The sequence below is a fragment of the Micromys minutus genome (genome assembly GCF_963924665.1).
Source record: "Micromys minutus genome assembly, chromosome: 3".
Lineage (NCBI taxonomy): Eukaryota > Metazoa > Chordata > Mammalia > Rodentia > Muridae > Micromys > Micromys minutus.
Genome location: NC_137972.1, coordinates 47775747 through 47797760, shown reverse-complemented (window position 1 = coordinate 47797760; position 22014 = coordinate 47775747). Strand labels below are relative to the sequence as shown.

Sequence of the window (22014 nt, the reverse complement as noted above, 5' to 3'; positions counted from 1 at the left end):
ATAGACGTTAGCCAGAGCATAACAGCACATATGATGACCAGAGCGTGTATCCTAGTTACTGCTTCTAGTTGCAAGTGTATGTGTGTGAGTGTGTGTGTGTGTGTGGGGGGGTGTGTTAGGACGTCATTCTTTATTTAATATTGGTTGGACCTTTTCTCTTGCTACTCAGAAGTGGCTGGATTTGTTTGTGTTCAGAAACGTTGAGTTCACTTGTTTCAGTGAACACTCTTTTAGAAGTTTCTAGGGCTCATTGGATCAGGTCTGGAGTGCTTACGCTTCCTTTCCCACTTTTTCTCCTGTTATTTTTGGCACTGCTGGTGTTGGAAGCTGGGGAAGTGATTCACTGCAAAGTGAATTAATTTTCCACGTTTTCTGATGCACTCCCCAGTTGCCCCCTGGTTTCTCTCCCCCCTGAGATGACTCTGCACTTACACTGCTGTCATCTTGGCTGGCTCAGACAGAAATGCTGATGTCACTTGGATTTTTTAAATTACAGCTGCTAGGAATTAGCAGAAATTGTAAAAGTATACCACTTCCTCATTTTGCTTCTTTCTGGACTAATTATTGTCCTTCTAAGTCCTTGGGGAGGTTAGAGACTTGGAAGCAAATTCTGTTTTAGAGTTCAAAAGGTAACTTTCAAGTTTCTTTCTCTGTTACTCCAAAGATAATGTAGCCCTTAGAATGGAGCTCTGGTATGACCTTCAGTAACCCCAGCCTGGCTCCTCACTCAGGATCTTACAGGTTGGACCATTGGACCCGTCTTTGCTCCTGGGTGAAGGCTTTCTGACAACTTCCCTTAAGTAAGTTTCCTTATATAGAGTGTTTTTACTCAGTGTCTTCTGCCAGCTCCAGACTGTTTTTGGTATGAGGTGAAAGTTCTGTTTGCTGATGTTTTCGGAGCCTTTGCTCCTTGAGGAGTGCTCTCTTCTGACCCCCTCCTCTCCTTTAGTTTCCTACCAGCACACATTTGTTCTGTCTCTGCACTCCCACCTCTAATAGCTGGTTGCTGGGCTTCAGGCTCTTATCTTACCTCTCCTTTGGTGCTTTGAGCGATGGATGGCTCTCAGAACCTGTCTGGGGAATTCCCCGGGCTTTGGCCTGGGCAGTGCGGCTGCCGCCTGGAGTGAGCATATAGGACGGCCATGCCCTGTTTGGCTCTATTGATTGAACTGAGCCCCGTGGAAACAGAAATAGAAGGGTTCAGCATTCGCACTTTCCTGTGTTAAGGTTTTTGCTTATTTTGTGTATTTAGAAAAAGCATCCATTTGCAAACTGCTGACTTACTATTTTCTCTGGAATGGAAACTATTTGGATTATTTCAATGACTTTTAGCTAAGACTTGTTTGTCTACAGAATTAGTTTTGTTTTCTCATGTTCTGTTTCAATTAAGAGCAGAATATGTCTTTTTTTTTAATTTATGGAAATAAGTGTTTCTTGGTGCTTGGGAATTACGCAAACTAAAGTGCATTTGAAATACCATGTTTACTCCACAGAATCAAAACAGAAACTGTAAAGTGAAAATTACAGATATGTAAATATTTCTATCTAGGGACATTTGCTTTCTTTGAAATGTTTTCTCTTAAGATGTCTTCAGATTTTAGAGTACTCCCTTTCACATTTCATTTTCTCACTCATCTATTTCTTTTTCTTTTTTTCAGATGGGTGGGTTAGGAAGCAAGGTTCAGTAGCAGACTTGTGGATTGAAGTCATGCGTGCTCCTTGAGTATTTGCTGTGAGCTGGTGGCGGGAGCATTCTGTTGGCTTTCACTGAATCGATTTAGTTTAATTTTAAGATAAGAGATTTAGCTTAGGAGTACAGAAATAGTAGTTGATTACTTAGAGAACTATTAAGCATCAATTCAAGATTCTTAGGATGAAGTATCTTTGTTGAGCCTCTGGTTGTCTTTTTGCTTTGAGATCTGTCTTTAGTTAGGTAGCATTTCCTCCAATAGTGGCAATGATGTTTGAGCTGAGATTCTGGATCCTATAAGAGGATCTATAGGTTAAGCATCAAATGAACTGTTGATTTCACTAGATTGGTGGACCTTGCATGCTTTATTTTATCCCCACAAATAGCACCATGCTATACCTAGTAATTCCTAGTAAATGTTAAATGCGTGCATGCATTGGGAAGCCTGGTTGTAGGATTGGCTATGTAGTAACTAATTGTGGGACCCTGGGTTACTGTTTATGAGGAGTCAGTCTCTTTTGTCCAATGAAAGGGAAGAAATAGATCAGGGATGGGATGACTGGGCATGGGACATGCTGTTCCTTGGTAGGAAATGAGAACATCTTCCTCACCTGCCTGGGGTCCTTTGTGGCTTCCAGCTTCTGTCACTACTACTTGGGGTGATGAAGCCAGGTGCTCTCTCAGAAGCCTTCTGAGGTTTCTTATGCTGGCTCTTTGACTTGGAGGCTTTCTTTGTTACAAGTCAGCAACATTCTGTGACACTTGTGGGTAAGCAGGCACTGATTTAAACAAGAGCAAGGGCAGCAACAGGCACCATTGGCCTCTCCTTCAGATTGTTTTGATATATTAGCAAGTGTATGTACAACTTAATCAGTAGGCTTAGTCACTGTTTCTCTAGAGGAAGAAGACATTAAGAGTTGATGAGATCCACATTCTCTCCCTTTTCCTTTGAATTCATTCTATACATGGAACATGTGACCATTGACACCTGTAGCATTCTGGACTGTCTACCAGAAGACACTGGCTCTGTCTTCTTGAAGCTCACCATGGCATGCATAGGATGATGTGAAGTCTGTAATTGTTGCTTTGGGTCTAAAAGATAGAAAGACCAGTTCTTCTGGAGGACCTGTAGCATGTAAAGAAAAGTCTCCTCGAAGGAGTGAGCCTGACTTTATCAGGGAAAGGGCATTGCCCATTATGAGAGAGAAGCATACTGGGAGGAAGCCTGGCAGTATGACTGGAGCTCCAGTGAGCATGGCTGCAGCTGTGTAGGTAAGGGACAACATTGCACTTCGCTCTGAGGGTGACCTGGAACATGGCTACATCTCATGCCATGGTCAGCAAGCTTCTAGATCAGCGGTTCTCAACCTTCCTAATGTTGAAACCCTTTAACATGCTTCCTCATGTTTTGGTGACCCACAAACCATAAAGTTGTTTCATTCCTACTTCACAGCTGTAATTTTGCTACTGTTAGAAATTGTAATGTAAATATCTGATATGTGGGATATCTGATATGTGGGATATCCAATATGTGGGATGTCTGATATGTGACCCCTGTGAAAGGGTCCCTTGACCCCCAAAGGGGTTGTAACCCACAGGCTGATGACTACTGTTCTAGATGAACCTTCTTTGTGAGAAAGAACAAGATATATGTAGTGTGCCACCATAAAGAAAGGTAATGATCACAGGAGGGTGAAAACCTCCACTACAGATTTGAAGGGCAGTGAGGCCAGAAGTGAGGATGGCGTCCTGGTTACTGGTAACTGTTCCGTAACCACTCATTTTTTTTTTCCATTGAGTTCTTCATCCTAGGCAGGAGCCTTTTCTGTAGAGCAGCCTATGAGTAAAGAAGACATGGTTTCTGCTCTCTGGAAGCCTCTCTTCCAAGAGAACAGTCATTGGACTCTTTTCAAAAATTAATTTTATTTATTTATTTACTTATTTATTTATCATAAATACACTGTAGCTGTCTTCAGACACACTAGAAGGCATCAGATTCCATTACAGATGATTGTGAGCCACCATGTGGTTGCTGGGATTTGAACTCAGGCCCTCTGGAAGAGCAGCCCGTGCTCTTAACCACCGAGCCATCTCTCCAGCCTGTCATTGAACTCTTGGCAGGGTAAATGATCAACATACTACTTGTCCATCTTTTCCCACACTTTACTCCAGGTAATTTACAGGCTGGTGACTTGCTTCTGTGACTGGTTGGATAATGAAGTTGGATGATGAAGTTAGATAAGCAGATTCGGCCTTGCATTTCATATGCTTACATGGGTGTACAGGTGCCTACAATAAATCGTTTGGGGATTCCATAGTCAGATCTGCTGCAGAAAAAGTTCTAGACATTTCCCCATACTTTGTATAAAATGACATTGGCTTTTTAGTCTGCAGTCTAAGAAGCAAAGTCGCAGATCTTATAGACCTATAAGTCAGCTTTGTGGGCTGCTTTTTTGTCTGTGTTCCCTGTTGTTGCCAGTGCTTGGGGTTTGCACTGAGGAGTAAGAACTGCCCTCAACCCAGTGAGACTGGCAGAGATCAGAGATGTGGTATACCGTGAAGAGGTGTTTTGACACAGAAATGGCAATCAGTTTCTCCACTGAATAGAAATCTCCCAAGGTCCCCATCCAGGCCAGCATTGTCCAGGTCCAGCTGACTGAATGCTGTGGATTCCTCGCAGGATAAAGCATTACAGCTAGAGGTTGCAGTAGCCTGTTGCTGTAAGGGCTGTGGAGTCAGCTCATTCGGGGTTTGACTCTCAGCCGCACTGGTAAGTACCCGGGTGAGTGCAGGGGATGACTAGGGCTCTCAGTGAGGTGGTGGCTAAGCACGGAAGCCCTCTTGTTCAGCTTGCCTGGGTTTGTATGCCTGCTCTACTGCCGTGTGACAATGAGCTGTGTGTTCTCTTTGTGTCTCAACTGTCTTATCTGTAGAATGATAACAATGAAGATGATAATAGTACAGGGTTATATGCATAGAGGGTTTAACACAGTACCTGGCACTGAATTCGCTCTCAGTGTTCCTTACTCAGCCACCTTCCTTAACCTCATTGTTGGACTTTCTAGAACATTCTGTTCTCAATGCTGTCTGACCACAATTTTGTTTTACCTAAAAATTGGTGTTTTATAAAATACACTTGCTGCTATGTGGTTTGTGTGTGTGTGTATGTGTGTGTGTGTGTGTTGGGATCTTGTTATATAGCCCTGGCTAGACTGAAATTCAGTATGTTGGCCAGTTTGTCCTTGAACTTGGGACAACTTTTGCCTCCACCTCTTGAGTACATGGGATACTATGTTCTGTCATGCCTGGCCTTTTTTTTTTCCCCTTTTAACTTAAGACTTAATTTTTGATTGAGGCATATGTCTGCTATTCTACATAGTGAATGTCCACATTTTAATTTTTAACAGAGAACTTTTTTTCAGTTTACTTATGTGCCAAGTATTATAGCATACTTAGATTTAAAAATTGCTTATTTAAATTTAAATGGATACAGAGCCCATATTTTTATTGGCTAAATCTGGAAACCTTACTATGAAACTAAAACTTAACTTTGTGCTTTCATTTGTGATATATATATATATATATATATATATATATATATATATATATATATATGGAAATAATATTTTTGTCACAACATTATGAAAAGAGAATGGTGTTTTAATTATATATATATGTATATATATATATATATGTATAATACTATATGTACCATATTGCATGAAATTCTGAAATGTTCTGACATAACTCTAACCTAAAGGGTACTGGTAATGCCCTACCATGTGGATGCACATTCCAGAGAATCCTGACGATCTCATCACCTTTGAAGGAAATTACCTCATTATTCAGAGTCACCTAGCCGGGGAACAATTCCATTCCTTGGGGTTGGCTCAGTTTTCCAAACAGAAGAATAAACACGTCCAGTAGTTAGGTTAATATCTTGGAATGATTTCATTCTGTTTACACCCGAAGCTAATTTTTTTTAGTGGCTTTGGCCTTGAAGCTATTAGACTAGTTGGCGACTCTCAGGGAAGTTGCATCCAAGACTGAGATCCTTTGAGTTCAGTGTTCCTGGAGCATACTGTGCACACTGGAGAGATGAGTGTTCCTGCCTTCAAATTCTTTCATGTTTGATGGCTCTAAAGCAAGAAGTGATACTCACAATAGGCAGAATAAACAAGGCCATGGTCTATGTCAGGTCAAACCAGGGCCCAGGGGGTTGAACGTGCAGAATAACTAATTGTGGAAGCCAAGTGGATTAGAAATGTATTAAATTAGAAGTGGCTTCTTGGGGTGTACTATCTGAGAGAACTTAACAAAAATGAGAATAATTTCATTTCAGAAATGGAATGTTCTAGGAATGAGGGTAGCATTAATAGATACTTCTCAGTGTCCACAGTTTGAGGTAACATGTTACTTAAATGTTACAAAAGTAGATACAGATACATACAGCACCCCATGTCTCCTGCAAACTCGCTTTTTATGTGTAACTGCTGATGGTGTAGGATACTTGACCTGAGATTCATGGAGCTGAATATATTCTATGTTGGGTTCCTAAGTATTTATTGTGCACTGGCTTGTCTCATGTATGAGATGGCCAGAGAGACTCTTACCTGGTCACTTCATCCAACTAAAATGCATTAAGTGTGATGCCTAGTCCTCGGGATTAAACTGGGCAGAAAGATGGCACGAGGGGACTCTTGTAGAGCATCCCTGACTTTGAGTATTTGCCTAAATAACTTTGAAAGCTAGCTTACCTCATTTCCTGTGGATGGCAATTGTTTAGTAGACATGGTCTAAGTCACAGTTAATAGGCTTAATGGTTTTGAATGGTACCAAATAACTCTCCATCAGGGTGCGATTTGTAACCAGGGAGGTTTCCCCAAATGGAGTGCAGCACACACAGAGCTGACTGAGAGGGCCTGTCACCATCTTAGACTTCACTGCAGAAACCAGGAATCCTGAAAGAAAGCATTAAAATTACAGTCAACCCTATAACATCTAACAACTCGTTTGCTACTCAAAACAACAGCAACACCAAGAACAGTAAAACAAACTATCCCATGGGAAGTTAATGCTATTAAAAAAAATGCCCTGCTCCTCTAGCGAAAGAGTTAAATCAAGTGTGGCAGGGTGCCTTGTGGGTTAGATGTGTGGGGAACTGGTTGGGTATGCTGCTCTCTGCATCAGTGGGGCTTCTGGGATGTCTGGGAGCAGGCATGGAAAACTGTACCATTTTTCCAGGTATGCGTGTTTGATTAGGAAGCTCTAAGGGAGAATGGAAATTAGCTAGGCATTTGGAGGCTCAGGTATTTTATTTTTGTCAATTGGGATTGGCGCGTGTGTCTCAAGTCCAGGCAGGTTATTTGTGGTGGATGTCTTGGCTATTTCAGGTACTGGGATGATGAGATGGAGCCTGGATTCAAACCTTTATTGGCTTCTTGAACATGAAAGAGCATACCTGCTTATGTAAGTTTGGGTCTGGCTGAATGTTATTATTTTTTCCCCTGGATGGCCAGGCCAAGTATTAGGTGGTTTAAATCCACTCTTGGTTCTTTCTGCTTTATTTGTTGGCGGTGCTTAATATCTTCCTTTTTATATCTGTCGTTAAGTTGTAATTGAAGCTACAGGTTTTATATTTATACTGATGCATGAAAGTTGAACTATGCCAGCCATTCAGACTCAATGGCAAATGTTGGCTTGTGCCAGGAAGTTTTTAAACCTGTTCTTTTTTTCAAGGATGTCCAGTGCAGTCCGGTCTAAGCGGTCTCCTCCTTCCCTGTTCAGGCTGTGACTACACAGGGAAGCCTCCATGTCTGTGCATGGAAGAACATCTCACTGGTGATAACAGCACATTAGCTTGCTAGCTTCCTCTCCCAGCTTGCTTGACAAATCTTGTCACTCCATTCCTTAGCTCACTGACTGTCATGTGGGGTTTCACTGAGTGTCATTTTGGGAGTAGCTGTGTAATGATAATAGGTGACAGCCAAGACACAAGCTGTATCCCAAAGGCTGTGAGACACTATCAGACAATTCTACAGTGCTCAAATTCTCTGGATTTGGGCCAAGTTTTAACTCTGTTCATCAACCCGTGGAATCAGCTGTTGGAGTCTTACATTGAGGTTTTTCCCACCTGCCAGTCATTTATTTTGGTGTCAAGAATACGATGGGATGCCAAATGGTAGGATGTCTGTACCTATGAAGCTTTCTTCTGTGTGTGTGTTGGCATGCTAAACTAAATACAAATATATAAGATATATATATGCCGAGTGATCATTGGGTAGGTTTATAGTGATTTATCATTTAAAACTTAGTGGACATGGAAAGACTTGATAAGAAAATGGCAATTGAAGAAAGGTCTTAAGAAGGTCATTGAGTGAGAAAAGTCCAGCAGCTAGCAAGGGTAAAGAACATGGTCCCTGAACAGATGTGAGTGATTGAGGAGGAACATTGTGACCATGTGACAGGCTGAGCTGAGTGAGAAGTGTTAGAAGTACAGAAGTTAGAAGATGGGTAGGGATGGTTAGAGGAGAGATGTGATCTGACCAGAGGCTGACCCGTAGTGTCTGTTAAGTCTTAGCATTTTACTTACTGTAAACGGAAAACCAATGTAAACCTGAGGACTAACAGGGTTGTTAATATAGACAGTAGTCTGCTGGGATACAATGGTATAAGAATTTGGAGATCAGGGGCCAACAAGATGGCTCATTGCTTAGAGGTACTTGCAACCAAGTTTGTCCACCCTAGATTGATCTTCAGGACTCATGCAGTGAAAGGTAAGCACCAACCCCCACAGTTGTCTTCACATGCACACGTGCACTGGGACAGCCCCTTCCCCTCAACAAGAATTTGGAGATCAGCTATGCCATGGCTTTGTTCCTAGCAGAGGCAATAGTATTCAGCATTCCGAGCTTTGATTTTTCTCTTCTTGCAACACAGTGTTCATTTTTAATGACCTTCCAGCTATGCTGGATCAGCATCCTCATCCCAGTTTCAGGATGCTGAACGTTTTATATACATGGCTGATTGCATTTTACTCTAAGCATGCAGAGTTGGGGTGCTAACGTGTAAATGATCTTATTCCACCTTCTTTTTAATTTTTTGAAAAATATTTCTATAAGCATCTTACATCAAAAACCTTGCAAATTATGAAGAAGCTTGCTTGCAGATGAAAATTGTGGGGAGTCATAGATCTTAACCATTATCTGTAACTTTAATGGTGCTTTATAGGGTACAGAGATAGATGCAAAGTTTTGTGTTTTACACCGATCATAATAATAAACAAGCCAAGGTTCTCAGAAGTTGAGTGGTAGGAGGAGATTGTCTGGGTTAAGACAGAACCCTATTTATATCAGGAGAGAGGAAAAGAAGGTCTGGCTAGTTTGAGGCCTGTGAGATTTTTAGCCATAGTTGACTTTCAGGTACATCTTTCCCCTACTATTCATTAAGTTGTTTGCAACATCCACTGAGCAACAGTGCCACACAGGGTAAGAGGTGCCAGGACCTGGCAGACTCTCTTCTGTAGCCCTGAGCAGTTTGGCTCCTCCCCAAACTGGCATCATGCTGTTTAGCACATCAAGGACCTGTAATTAACCCTCTCTAGAAGGAGTGTAGGGGCCATCTTTTATTACTCTAGGATATCCTTGGGGAATCTTGCTCCTTTCCTGTCTCTCAGAACATTTCTTCTGCTTTCCTTGATGTTCTACTGTCCCTTCTAGATGGTGCCCAGCTGGCATCATGGCTAGTCAGTTCATCAGTGCCACATGGAGAAGTTCTTCCTTCTCTTTGTCATGTCGTCAGGCTTCAGTGTGAATTGTTTGTGGGGCCTGTGGAGCCCAGTCATGTCATCGAAGGGTAGACTCAACCCATTCCTCCTCCTCTGTGGATTGACTTTTTTCTTGGGAAGCCTAGAATTTCTACAGTTTCTAGGTCAAGGGTTCTGGAACAGATTTCTAAGATGGAAGAGTCTGCTCTCCCAGACTGGCCTTCTGGCTGGGTCCTGGTTGACACTGAGGAGTGAGGGGTGGATGAAAAGAGAGATCATGGCTTCAGGGCTTTGACTCTCAAAAGGATGAAGCCAGGTCCTGGTCTGCCCCTGTGGTAATGCTTAGGATGTGCCTGCTTCTCTTTGTCAGCACTGTCACAAGTGGCTGGGAAACTGAGGGCAGGGAAGTGAGGGGCCTTCTGATTTAGTTGGTCACATGCAGGAGTTCTTGCCTGTTACTACAAGGCTTCTTTTTATTTCTCCTTTAAACTCAGGCCTTGGCATTTGTCCCCTGCCATCCCCAACAGCTGCTCTCACTCTTCCCTGGGTGTGAAGGCTGCTTCTTCCCTTCTCCCACCCCTCATCTGACTCGGGCTATCATAATCCTCCTTGGGGGTTCCTGGAGTTTTTATTTCTCTCTATGCTCCTCTATACATTCATGGTCTGGTTTCTACCTCCATGATGCCAGAACTCATAGCTATTGCATACGCCCCTGTATTTCCAGAGGTTAGACCAGGTATGAGCACAGGTAGGCTTTGCACTTTGGGTTAAATCAATCAGTCTAAAAACAGGGGATCAGGTGGTAGAAAGGCAAACTTCACGTTTTCTCTTACTTACCTGAAATGTCTGTGCTAGCAGGCTTAGATTAACAACTGTTTGGTATATTCTCCAGGGATATAGGTGATATGATTTCTGTCCCTTTTATGATTCAGTCTGTGGCTTTGAGGCATTTTTATTAAGATTGTCTTGGCACAAACCAGAACTTAGTGAATCATATAATTCAGCATTCTTTTATTGGTGTGTACTTGACGTGCAAGGCTGTGATTTATCAATTTATTTAACTATAGCTGTGTTTCTGCTTTTTACTTCTGCTTCCAAAAGTGAGTTTTAATGCTGTTTGGGTTGCCATTCTACTTAACTAAAAAGGAATAGAGAAAACATTGCTTGTCCTTAATGGGCTTTATAGAAGCTCCCTTGGGTTGGGGCAGGGTTTGTTTTGACTTGTTGATTGGAAGATTTAAGAGGGTGGAGATAGAAAACTAAATGGATATTTCTCCATAATAGAAACAAGCAAACAAAAACTGGAATTTTGAGGGTATAAAAACACAACAGCAGTGGATTTCATTTCTGAAACTTAATGTCTTAGTTTGGATGGAAGCAAGGTGGCTTTTCCCTAGCTGAGTTGGTGTGGCTGATGCATAGAGGAAGCTTACATTGCTCTACAGTGCATTGAGGTATACTGGATCCCAGGAGATCAGCTCCAAGGGATATATGAAGAGTCACAGCCAGAAGGGTATAAACTGGAAAATCTGTCACACCGTTTCCCAGCCACCCATGCTTTGTGAAGCAAGCGGTCAGAGTGAAACCCAGGTGTTGCTATTTTAAATTTACTTGTGTGACATTTGTTAGCTGGATAACCCTAGGTCACTCAGTTCACTTCTTTGAGTCCCACAACTCTCATCCATGGGATGGAGATAAAAGCACTAGCTGTCTTCAGAATTAGGATGGAGATTTCAGGAGTTAACAACTGTGAACAGCACATCCCCTCTTCAGGCTATTATTTTGTGTGTGTGTGTGTGGGGGGGGGTGGATAAGGTAGTGTGAGGTTGAGTAATAGACTTTAGAGGGGCCTCTGTGGCTTTCTGGCTTTGACCACCTTTTGTTAGTCCCTGCCTGTATAATGTATGGTTTCCCTATGTATAGTGAGAACACAGCTGCATATGCTTTTCCTGCAGATCGACCGAGTTAGAATTTGTCAAGTGCCCATAGCAGTTCCTGGTCCATGCTAAATGCTGTGCAAACATTTTCATTTTGACAGAGAGGCCTGAGCATGGCTTCATCACCACACTGCAGCCCTGAGGAAGTGGCTTAGTGTCTATTAGTTTCATTTTAGAATACGGGATGATTGTGAAAAGCTGCGTGAGAAATCGGTGATCCAAGGTGTGTGCCAGATGGTTAGCAAAGGGTTAGAACAGAACTCTTTGTATTCCTTCCTCTTTCCCTGTCATGAAAGAGCTGACAAAGAAAGGAGGAGGTTATTTGGGATCTCAGTTTGTGGGGGTCCAGTTCATCATGGAAAGGGAGTTGTGGTAGCAGGGCCCTGAGCATCTGAAATGAGGAGGCAGAGAGAGAGATGGATGCTGATGCTTGTTCCTGCTTTTATTTAGTTCTGAGACCCCAGCATATGGGATAGTGCTGTCCACTTTCAGGATGGGTCTCTGCCCCTTCAGTAAACCTCTCTGGAATTGCCATTGCAAACAAGTCAGAGTTGTATTTCTTAGGTGACTCTGAATCCCATCAAGTTGACAATGAAGATTATCCCTCTCATTAAGTAAGTCATAAGCGTGTCTAAGACTTTTATTATAGTTATTTCTATTATTGCTACTTTAGTTTCCAATGTTTTCATTTCTACCATTACCAGGTTATGTACAGCATTGCATTTCAAGATAGAACTTCCAATACTATGTTGAATGAATATGATGAAGTGAACATTAGGATTGAGGTCTGCTTCTTCCTCTAACTGGTGGGATAGTTATCCCAACACCCCCTTTGATATATTGAAAAGTATCTCATGGAAAACAGGTTATAATCAAGTATGTATCATTTTACAAGTCACAAAAGATCCAAGGATCAATGTTAGGTGTAGAGCTATCTGTTAATGGAAAATGATATAGGAAACAATGGGAAATAACATTTCCAAAAGGAGCAATCCAAAGTGAACGTACTGTTCAAGTCAAGTCTGTGTCTAGTTCCTGTGTCCCCTGGAGCTGAGCTCATAGGACATACTAACTTTCCAGTGTTAAATCTCGTCTGTGCCGATAGCTGTGCTTCTTCTGGGAAACTAATGATTCCAGTCTTGCTAGCATTTTCCATTCTAGTCCTTGTCACTACCAAAACTATATGTAGAGCTTTACATTGTTTTGCAATATGTATTTAAGTTCAGCTTCCCCTTTTATTTTAGGAAGGGGGGACAAGTAGAATATAGAGTGATGAATTGTAATTGATAAATTTATAGTTTTGACTGTTGCAGTTGTGCTCAACTTGTGGGTCACAACCCCTTTGGGGGTCAAATGACTCATAGCAATTGACTAATATTTATCTGTATGTAATATATTTACATTATATTATAGCAGTAAGAAAAGTATGAAGTAGTAATGGAAATAATTTTGTGGTTGGGGGTCACCACAACATGATGAACTTAAGGGTCACAGCATTAGGAAGGCTGAGAACCACTGGACTAGTGTTTGACTGGGAGCCATGCTTTAGTGAAAGGTGGAAAACTTACATCCAGCCATTGAACTTGCAAAGAAATGCAAGAGTATGAAGCTCTGGGCACTAGGTACCCTAATTGCAATATAGAAGGGCCAGTGAAGTTTCTAAATTATGTGTTCTAGAGGGACAAGAACAACCACAAATATTTAAGAGGGTTGGAGAGACAGCTCAATGGTTAAGAGCACTGGCTGCTCTTCCAGAGGACCAATTCCCAGCACCACATGGTGCACCTAACAACTATCTGTGTAACTCTAGTTCCAGGGGATTCAATACCCTCTTCTGGCTCTGTGGGCACCAGGCACACATGTGTCATACATATATACATTTGGTCAAAACAAAACCATATATATATATAAACAATTATACCCCCTCTTTATTTTAATGAGAACACTTTCTTTAAGCATATGAAGATACTTTTAGAGTCTGACATTGTTTGAAGACTAGAGTTTGGAGGAAAGATAAACCCAAGTTTATTGGGATTGGAGCCCTACATTGGAGTACCTTCAAAGTTGTGATAGGAGCAATGAACTTTGTTCCAAGGCTAAGAAGGAAACACAGGAAATCCTTTAGTAGGGAAGATGGAGTCCTTTATGTTTCTGAAAGGTCACTGTGACAGTACCCAGGAGACCAATTGCAGATAGTAGTGACAGAACCAGTCAAGGGCAGTACAGGCGGGGAACTCCCAGCAGCCAGGGAGATGGAGAACTGTGGGTGTAAGGGAGAGGTACCAGGGAGACGTGGTCATAGCTAGGATGATTGGCTGTTTGTGCAACGGTAAGACGGGCAAGAAAGGATGCAGTTAGGTTTCTCACCTGGGCAAGTGGGTGTAACAGTGCCACTGTTCATGGTGATGGGTGTTGGGAGAGGCAGGTTGAGGAGGGTGAACATTCTTTGAACATGGAGGTGATGGAACAGTTGTTACTGAGGCAACCATATGAGAAGACCTCCCTGGGGCAGATTTTGTATATTAATCTGGTTTTTATTTTTATCTATGACATGCAATAACCAATTAACAACTGTGTGTGCAAAAAAGGAGCTCAGTTTTCTATGTACAAGAATCCTAGGGGTCCATGATCACTGCAATTTGGTGGCTCTATTGAACCAGCATTGATTTTTTTCTTGACTTTTGGCTATTATTTGTCACCTGGTGATGGGAGTGTGGCATCCCATCCAATTTAAGAAAAGAAAAAATATAAGTGACAGCAGTAGTTTAGAAAACCAACTTTGTCTTAGTCTCTTGGGCAATGTTCTTTTGTAGTGTAGAGTGGGAGAAATGAGGCGGGTGCATGCAGTTAGTTGTTTTTTGCCGCAGCCTGATTTTGGTCAAGAGATGGGGGGATGTGTGTAACTTTTGAGAATTTAGAAGAACTTAATCTTCCTTGTGAGAAGTTTCAGTGAACACGTTTGTTCTCAACTCTGCTGTAAATCCTAAGTTACAGTTTTTTCTTTGTATGCAAGTGAAGAAATTTGTATAAAGTTTGACTGGGCTTTTCTTAGAGCCCTTCAAGCACATGCAACTTTGAACTATCTTTACAAACATCAAATGCAGCTTTTCTCATTCTGATAATAAGCTTGACCTACAAAAGACAACCTCCTTTTCTTTAAATATATTCTCAAATCTTCCTTATTCCTCAACCTTCAGCAGACCTGAGTCCAGAGCAAACGTGGAAAATTCCACTGTGTGTTCACCAAGCACTATGCAAGTCAAAGCAGGGGATGCATGATGGGAAATGTCACACCCTTGACTTTTGTCCCTATGAAAAATACAATTATTCTGTGCTTAAAAGTAGAGAAAATGTGTGTTTATTTGTTCTGGACATAGTATTATTATTTAATATTATATCAGCATTATAAATGCAAATATTTGTTTTCTACTCCACTTTAATTCAAGACAGTCTCATCAGCTAATAGACCCAGAATTTCAAAAGTGACTATTTTAGGTAACTGTGGTTCTGAAGATAAATAATGTCCAGTTCCAGAAGAAAGCAGAAAGAGCAGACAGTTAGAGAAGATCTTGCCATTTATACTGGGTGACCTTGGAGATGTTCTGAAACAGCTCAGATCAGCTTACTCTCTTTCCTGAACCTTAGCTGAGCTAGAGATGGCTGTACAGAGGCACATCAGCATCACATCCGTATCCAGCAGCACCTTGGAGACAGAATGTGTGGGACACACTCAGAGCATATGTAAGTAAAATGAGGAATGGTTAATGTATGCTGTGAGATATTGTTGGGGAGGGGATGAAAACTGCCTGTTGAATGCTGGAGGGGAATTCCAGGGCAACTGGTGACACCCCCAGTATGCAGGTGAACAATGTGCAGAGTGTATGAAGGCTTCAAGGATTTGTTTTCAATAAGGGTTTAATTAGGAAAGCTTGACAGGATGTCTGTCTGAGGTGGGACCTTGTTCTCTAGGTGCTGAGGAACAACTGAGGGCTTTAAGAAGGTTCATATCAATTTAATTTTTGAAGCAAAATGGAATTCATGAGCCTGAGATTACGGACATTTAACAATTCCATAGATACTTTGAGATAACTAGATTTATATGCAGTTGCAAGAAATTCTAGAGCTGGGTGTGGTGGCACATACTTTTAACACCAGCACTAAGGAGGCAGAGACAGGTAGCTCTCTGAGAGTTCAAGGCCATCCCGGACTATATAGCAAGTTCTAGGCTGGCAATACCTGTGTCCCAGTTAGGGTTATTGTTGCTAGGACAAAACTCATGACCAAAAAGCAAGTTAGGGAGGAAAGGATTTATTTTGTTTAGACTTCTGTATCATGGTCTGTTGGTTCTCAACCTTCCTAATGTTGTGACCCTTTAATACAGTTTTTTGTTTGACCACAAATCAGAACATCTACACTACAAAATTATTTTATTGCTATGTCATAACTATAATTTTGCTACTGTTATTGTAATGTAAATACCTTATATGAAAGATATCTGATTTCTAATCACTGTGAGGGTCATGACCCACAGGTTGAGAACCAGTGTCATAGTCAAAAGGAAGTAAGACTGGGGTGGAAACAAGGCTGAGACTTGGAGACAAAAGCTGACGCAGAGACCATGGAGGAGTGCTGTTTACAGGCTTGCTTCCCATAGCCTGCTCAGCCTGCTTTCTTACAGACCCAGGACCACCATCCCAGGAATGGCACCACCCACACTGGGCTGGGCTCTTTGCCATCAATCACTAATTAAGAAAATAATCCACAGCAAGATCTTACAGAGGCATTTTCTCAATTGAGGGCCTCTCTGTTCAGATGACTCTAGCTCTCATGTCAAGTTGACATAAAATGAGCCAGCACACCCTGTCTCAAAAATAAAAATGTTGGGACACCCACATGCCCTCCCATGGTAACACTGAGTGTATCACAACCTGGAAACGAGCTGATGACTGTTGAGAGAAGTCTGTGTTTTGTCAATGTCTGTGCTGATGCCTGTTCTGGGAGCTATGCCTGGGATGGAATGGAAGCCATAGGATAACATGGAGGCGGGGATGTCCTTCTAAGGCTACAGAGTTATTCAAGATGGGCGGAAACAGTGGCGATGGCAGTATTTGTGGGGGTAGCCATATGATCTGCTAGAACCCTACAAATGCTGAGAGCAGCTGGTTGCCTGTCTCAGTGAAGGTTTTCTAAGTTCATGTGGAAACTATCACAGTTCATGTACTCTAGGAATGTGTACATCAGCATCTTTAGACAGTGGTTGGGAGACCCCCGATTATGTAGGTTACTGTAGCACCAGACTTTGGGGGCCAAGCCAGAGAATGGCAACCCCTGCCATGTTCAGTGCATAACATGAGTTATGCTCATGAAGGCCTAGACCTGGAAGGTTATCAGTCAGCTGTAATAATCTACAGAAGTGTTTATGGATGTGATATTTTTAAAAAGAACACACGAGCCATTCTTAATTACTTCTTTGAGGCCTAGCCTGTAGCATCTCTAGCCCTAAATGTTTTAACGTGCTAGTTAATCAGTAGATGCCAAGGCCAAATTACAGCCACACCCACACACTTGACCCTCGAACTAGAATAATGGCGGCTGACTTTTATTGAGTGCTTATTATGTTAGGCACCTTGTGTGCATTATCTACTCCTATCTCCACAACAACTCCATTAGTGACTGTTATTCTTCCACCAAGCATTTGAGAGCACTGAGTTAACACAGTTGACAGGGAGTGTGTACTCAGTGACAAACAGTGACTGGAACCCAGGACTTCCTGATTTCTAAGTCTGAGCATACACCAGGAATTTTTAGGGTATGTTGGCACATCAGAGTATTCACTGTGTAAGTTTTATTTTCTTGTAAGCCAGCTATTCCTTGTTTCTATACCATTCCTATATTAATTACTCTCAGCCTGCTTTTATTTCTCAGTTACCTTTGACCCTTTGCCAAGTAACCACAGATCCTTTCATGTTGGCTTTCCTTTATTGCTGCCTGCCTGAGTGAATGTAGGGATATTTAGTTGGAATTAGTTAAAATTAAAATGCTAAACTCTTAGGGAGATTCGATTCTAGGTGGAATTTGTAGGTTCTTAAGAGAACATGGGCATTAATTCATTGCCTCTACACAGAGCTAAACATCATTTGTCTGATATATGCTTTGGGGGAGAGGAAAGAGACTATGGGTCCCTTTTTCCTGAGTAACAACAAGAATCATTCTGACCCATCAGAGTAAAGTCTACTTAAGTTCACGAGTATCTTCCCAGGTGCTGGCATGGAAGCAGAGACCCAGTCTCCCCTCATGCATTGTAGGAAAGCTCAGATACAGAAAGAAGCTGGGGTGCTTTTTGCCTTTCTTACCTATCTTTCATTTCCTACAGTCTGCTGATAGCCTGGTTACTATTGGCTGGCAGGTTTTGTTGGAGGAGGGGTAGAGAGAAAAGTAAGGTCCTTGGTTTACTTCAGTTGCTTACTCAAAGATGAATATATATATACACACACACATATATATTATACACATACATGTATATATACCAACATTCCTGTGGGTATGTGTATATTATATACATATATACAAATATATATATATATATATCAAAATGCCTGTGGGTGTATATATATGTATTACATACACATATATATGCACCAATGTGCATGTGGATATGTATCACTGTCCGATGTTAAATATGAAGTCTGTTTTTATTGCTTTAGTACCACAAAGAATAGCTGAGGTCCCATCTACTCTACTTGTTCAAGGAATATAAGATGCTTTGTTTTTATTTATTATTTATATAGTTTTTTGAACTTCTTATTTTCTGAAACCTACTTTAAAAAAAGGATATCTTATTTATTTACATTTCAAATGTTATCCCCTTTCCCCTGCTTCTCTGAGGGTGCTCTCCCACCCTCTCACCCACTCCTACGACCCCCTCCCTGCCCTTGCATTCCCCTACACTGGGGTATTGAGCTTTCCCAAGACCAAGGGCCTCTTGTCTTATTGATGTCCGTCAAGGCCATCCTCTGCTACATGGCCTTGAAATTCTGATCCTCCAGCCTTTAATTACCAAGATGCTCAGATTATAGATCTGTGCCACCACGCCTGGTGGGACTACAGAATGCTTTATTATACTTCCTTACAAAGTTGTAATTTTAAATGGAATTCATTTTGTAGATCTGAAAGTAGTATTGTCCAAAGTTTAGTCTGAGAGCCACCTGTGTCAAAACAGCTTGTGGAGCAGAGACTATTTTGAATTCCTGGGCCCAGACTCTAGTTTTCCTGACCTGCAGGAAGTCTGCAGAAAGCTGCTGTCTCTCCAGTGTTTCTGTGACTCTTCTCCAGAGTTAGAGGGAGTGGTTTGATGTAGCAGAGAGAGGATAAAGATGGACTTCCCATTTTTCCAGTTCTTCCTCCTAATCTCATTCTGCTGTTTTCCTTCCTTCTCCCCCTTCACACATCAGAGGAAATGATGACAGGGGTTTATCAAGAGGCTTCTGTTTGTTAGAGTTGATGAAAGGCTTTTGTTAATTTACTAGAATCACATTTCAATTTGGTCCTTTCCTTTGTGGTGTGTACAAAAGGAGCTGTTGGGCAGGTTTGTCTCCCCCACTGCCTTTCTCTTCCTTCTCTTTATTTGTACCCATTCTTCTTCTTAGATCTGTGGGAAGGAACAAGGTGCTATTTGTCTTTCATGATGAACCCTGCCTTTCTTGGCTTTGTGAGTATTGTCTCCAAGGCCTGACAGCTTGCTAGTCCCCTTTGCTCTCAGTCTGAGAATTCACTGCAAACATTTCTCTGTCTACAGAGGGAGCTTTCAGCCAGAGGCATTGGAGCTCTTGAAAAAGTGTTGTTTTTTTTTAATGTTTATTTATTTTATGTATGTAAGTACACTGTTGCTGTGTTCAGACACACCAGAAGAGGGCATCAGATCCCATTACAGATGATTGTGAGCCACCATGTGGTTGCTGAGATTTGAACTCAGGAACTCTGGACAGTGCTCTTAACTGCTAAGCCATCTCTTCAGCCCCCTTGAAGAAGTGTTTTGATTCTTTAGTGCCTCACAACGTGAGACCCTGGGAGATTCTGTGAGTACAAGGTTCTGAGCTGAGTGTCACTGAAAAAGTTCATTGCACAAGCTGGAGACAGCCCCTGATTCAGGGGATTGCACTAGAAGTTGATTTCCATTTCTATCCACAGGACTCACTAGTTGGATTCTTAGAGACTAGGGTTCTAGATGATTTGGGATTCTAAAGGCATGTGGATCTAGACCATACTATAGAGGCAGTTTTTTTGTTTTGGGGAAAGACTGCTGTCTGTTTAGACTGGGCTTGAAGGTTTCTTTACTAGCACAGAGCATGTGTCTTCCTGTTTTGCCTCGTCTGTGAACGCTTCATGTTGGCCGAGAACCTTTGGCTTCGGAGCTGTTAGACTATATTTCAGTTGTTTAGCAGTGAAGGCCCGGAACATTCCTCAGGAGGGCTGAGCAGGGCAGGCTGAGTGGAGTGGTGAGTCACGGCGTGCTGGGGCAGTCGTGTTCCTTGGAATAATAACAGTGACAGCGGCAGTGGCAGCAGCCACAGAAGCCCTTATTGGCAGCAGCCAGCATTTATGGAAGCTTCCAGTGTGCCAGGCCCTGTGCTAAATGCCTTCCCCACATTATCTTACTTAAATCGGAACAGCTCCGTAGACCTAGAGCGTCTTTTGTGTCAGCCTTGTAGATAATAATCTCAAGGTCATGTGACTACTAGGAAGAAGGACGGGGCATGAACTCTGATCTCTAGGATGTTAGAATTCATGCGTTTAGCAATAGTATCACATTCTGTTTACCAAAAAAGGTGTGGTGGGGACAGGCCAGCAAGATGGCTCAGTAGGATAGATATGCTTGCCACTAAGCTGGTAACCTGAGTTCAATTCCCAAAGGCCCACATAGTGGATGTAGAGAACTTATTCCCACAAGCTGTCCTCTGACCTCCACACACACATGTGGCATGTATGCATGTATGTATACCCTCCTATAAATGTAATAAAAGTTATGTTGAAAACGAAATACTTTCTGATACTGACATTTTTTTTATCTTTTAAATTACATCATAAACAGTTTTTACTTTGTAATTTAAGCTCTAGTGACAGAAAAAAGTTTGCCCCCTAATTTTTATTAAAGACTGTAAGTGATAGAAAAATACATCATGGGAAGCCCAAGCTTGGGAGCTAGACTAAACCTTTGGCTTGATACTATGTCCATCATGGTACATGGTCAAAACAGAGGCTATCTTTGCTGAGTGAGGGACTGAAGAGATGGCTAGTCAGTAAAGTGCTTTCTGACAATCCGTGGAGAACTGAGTTTAGCCCACAGAACCCGTGTGAAAGTGGCAGGCAGGGTGAGGCACATGTACAATACCAACATCAGGGAGACAGAGACAGATGCTATCCTTATACTTTCTGGTGAACTTCAAGATCCCAGTGAGAGACCAGTTTCAATAAAGCAAGTGGACAGACCCTGGAAAACAACACTCAAGGCTGACTGCTAGCTTCCTCATGCCTGTGGAACCTGACATTTCACACCAGAAAAATGAATACTAGTTGGGCCAGGAGGAAGAAATAGGCAGGCCCACAGTCCCACATGAGATAGTGTCAGAGTACGGGTCAGCATCCCACTGCATAGTGATTAGTGCCATGGATGTTTGATAATAACTGAAGTTCTCTAATCATGTAAGTATGGGAAGCTAAGACCAAGTGTGTAAACAGACCCAGCCCTGTCTCAATGTGTCGTACATCTCATCAAATGTTCTTCCATAAGTGATTATCTATCCAAGTAGGGAACATGCAGTTTTAGCTCACATAGGGAAGGGGAAGAAATGCACCTAGGTGTTATTTATTGCTCCCGGGAGCGAAATCTTGAATTTCTTATAAGAGATGTTTCTACCACCACAAACTCACTTTGAATATTATTTCTTATATGTATGATCTCATCCCTTTGAAGTTTAAAATTTTGGGGCTGAAGGACTCAAGGTACCCCACCCAGATAAGTATGTGTTATTTACGAGTTTTGTTTTAAAGTGGAGCTTCATCTGTTCAAAAGCAATCCTGCTGTAAGGGACATAGCCAGCCTGGATCAGCAGAGCAGGTGTGCTAACTCATGTATGTGCTCACTACATCCAGTCCTGAGGACCTGATTTCCCATCCACTTCGTGCTGTTAAAGAGAAAGAGAGAGAGAGAGAGAGAGAGAGAGAGAGAGAGAGAGAGAGAGAGAGAGAGACAGAGAGAGACAGAGAGAGACAGAGAGAGAGAAAAGGGAGTTTCTAAGAGATATATCAACAGCAAAGAAGAAGCATGCCAACCTTGTTAGCAGTCAGGTGAGTTTTGTTCCCAGGTCTTTTCTCTAGTGGAAGAAGAGACTCATGCCTTGGAGTACAGGTCAGGGATATCCCCTGGAGGAGTGAGCTTCACCAAAAGAGGTGCATTGTAGAAGAAAGCAGGGTGTTTGCAAGACCTGCAGACATGGTCCAGTCCTCCACATTTGAGATCAGACAGCAGGTGGCCAGGTAGGTTTCCCTCATGGCAGTGGTTATTTATGAAGTTTGCCCTTTGATGAACAAAAAGCCAGATCAAGATTTGAAGGCTGACAGGTCTG

General features: G+C 42.0%; 1 protein-coding gene across 8 annotated transcripts in view; it reads left to right on the top strand.

Moving 5' to 3' along the window:
- Positions 1 to 22014, top strand: part of MITF (melanocyte inducing transcription factor) — a 200823-nt gene that overhangs the window by 19790 nt on the left and 159019 nt on the right. Inside the window, exon 2 of one of the 8 annotated variants that reach the window (XM_080913643.1) lies at positions 15038 to 15133. The exons of the other annotated variants lie outside the window; for them this stretch is intronic. Coding sequence (XP_080769769.1) covers positions 15108 to 15133 — 26 coding nt within the window. The 5' untranslated portion in view covers positions 15038 to 15107. The remainder of the gene's footprint in view (positions 1 to 15037; positions 15134 to 22014) is intronic. 8 annotated transcript variants of the gene reach the window in all.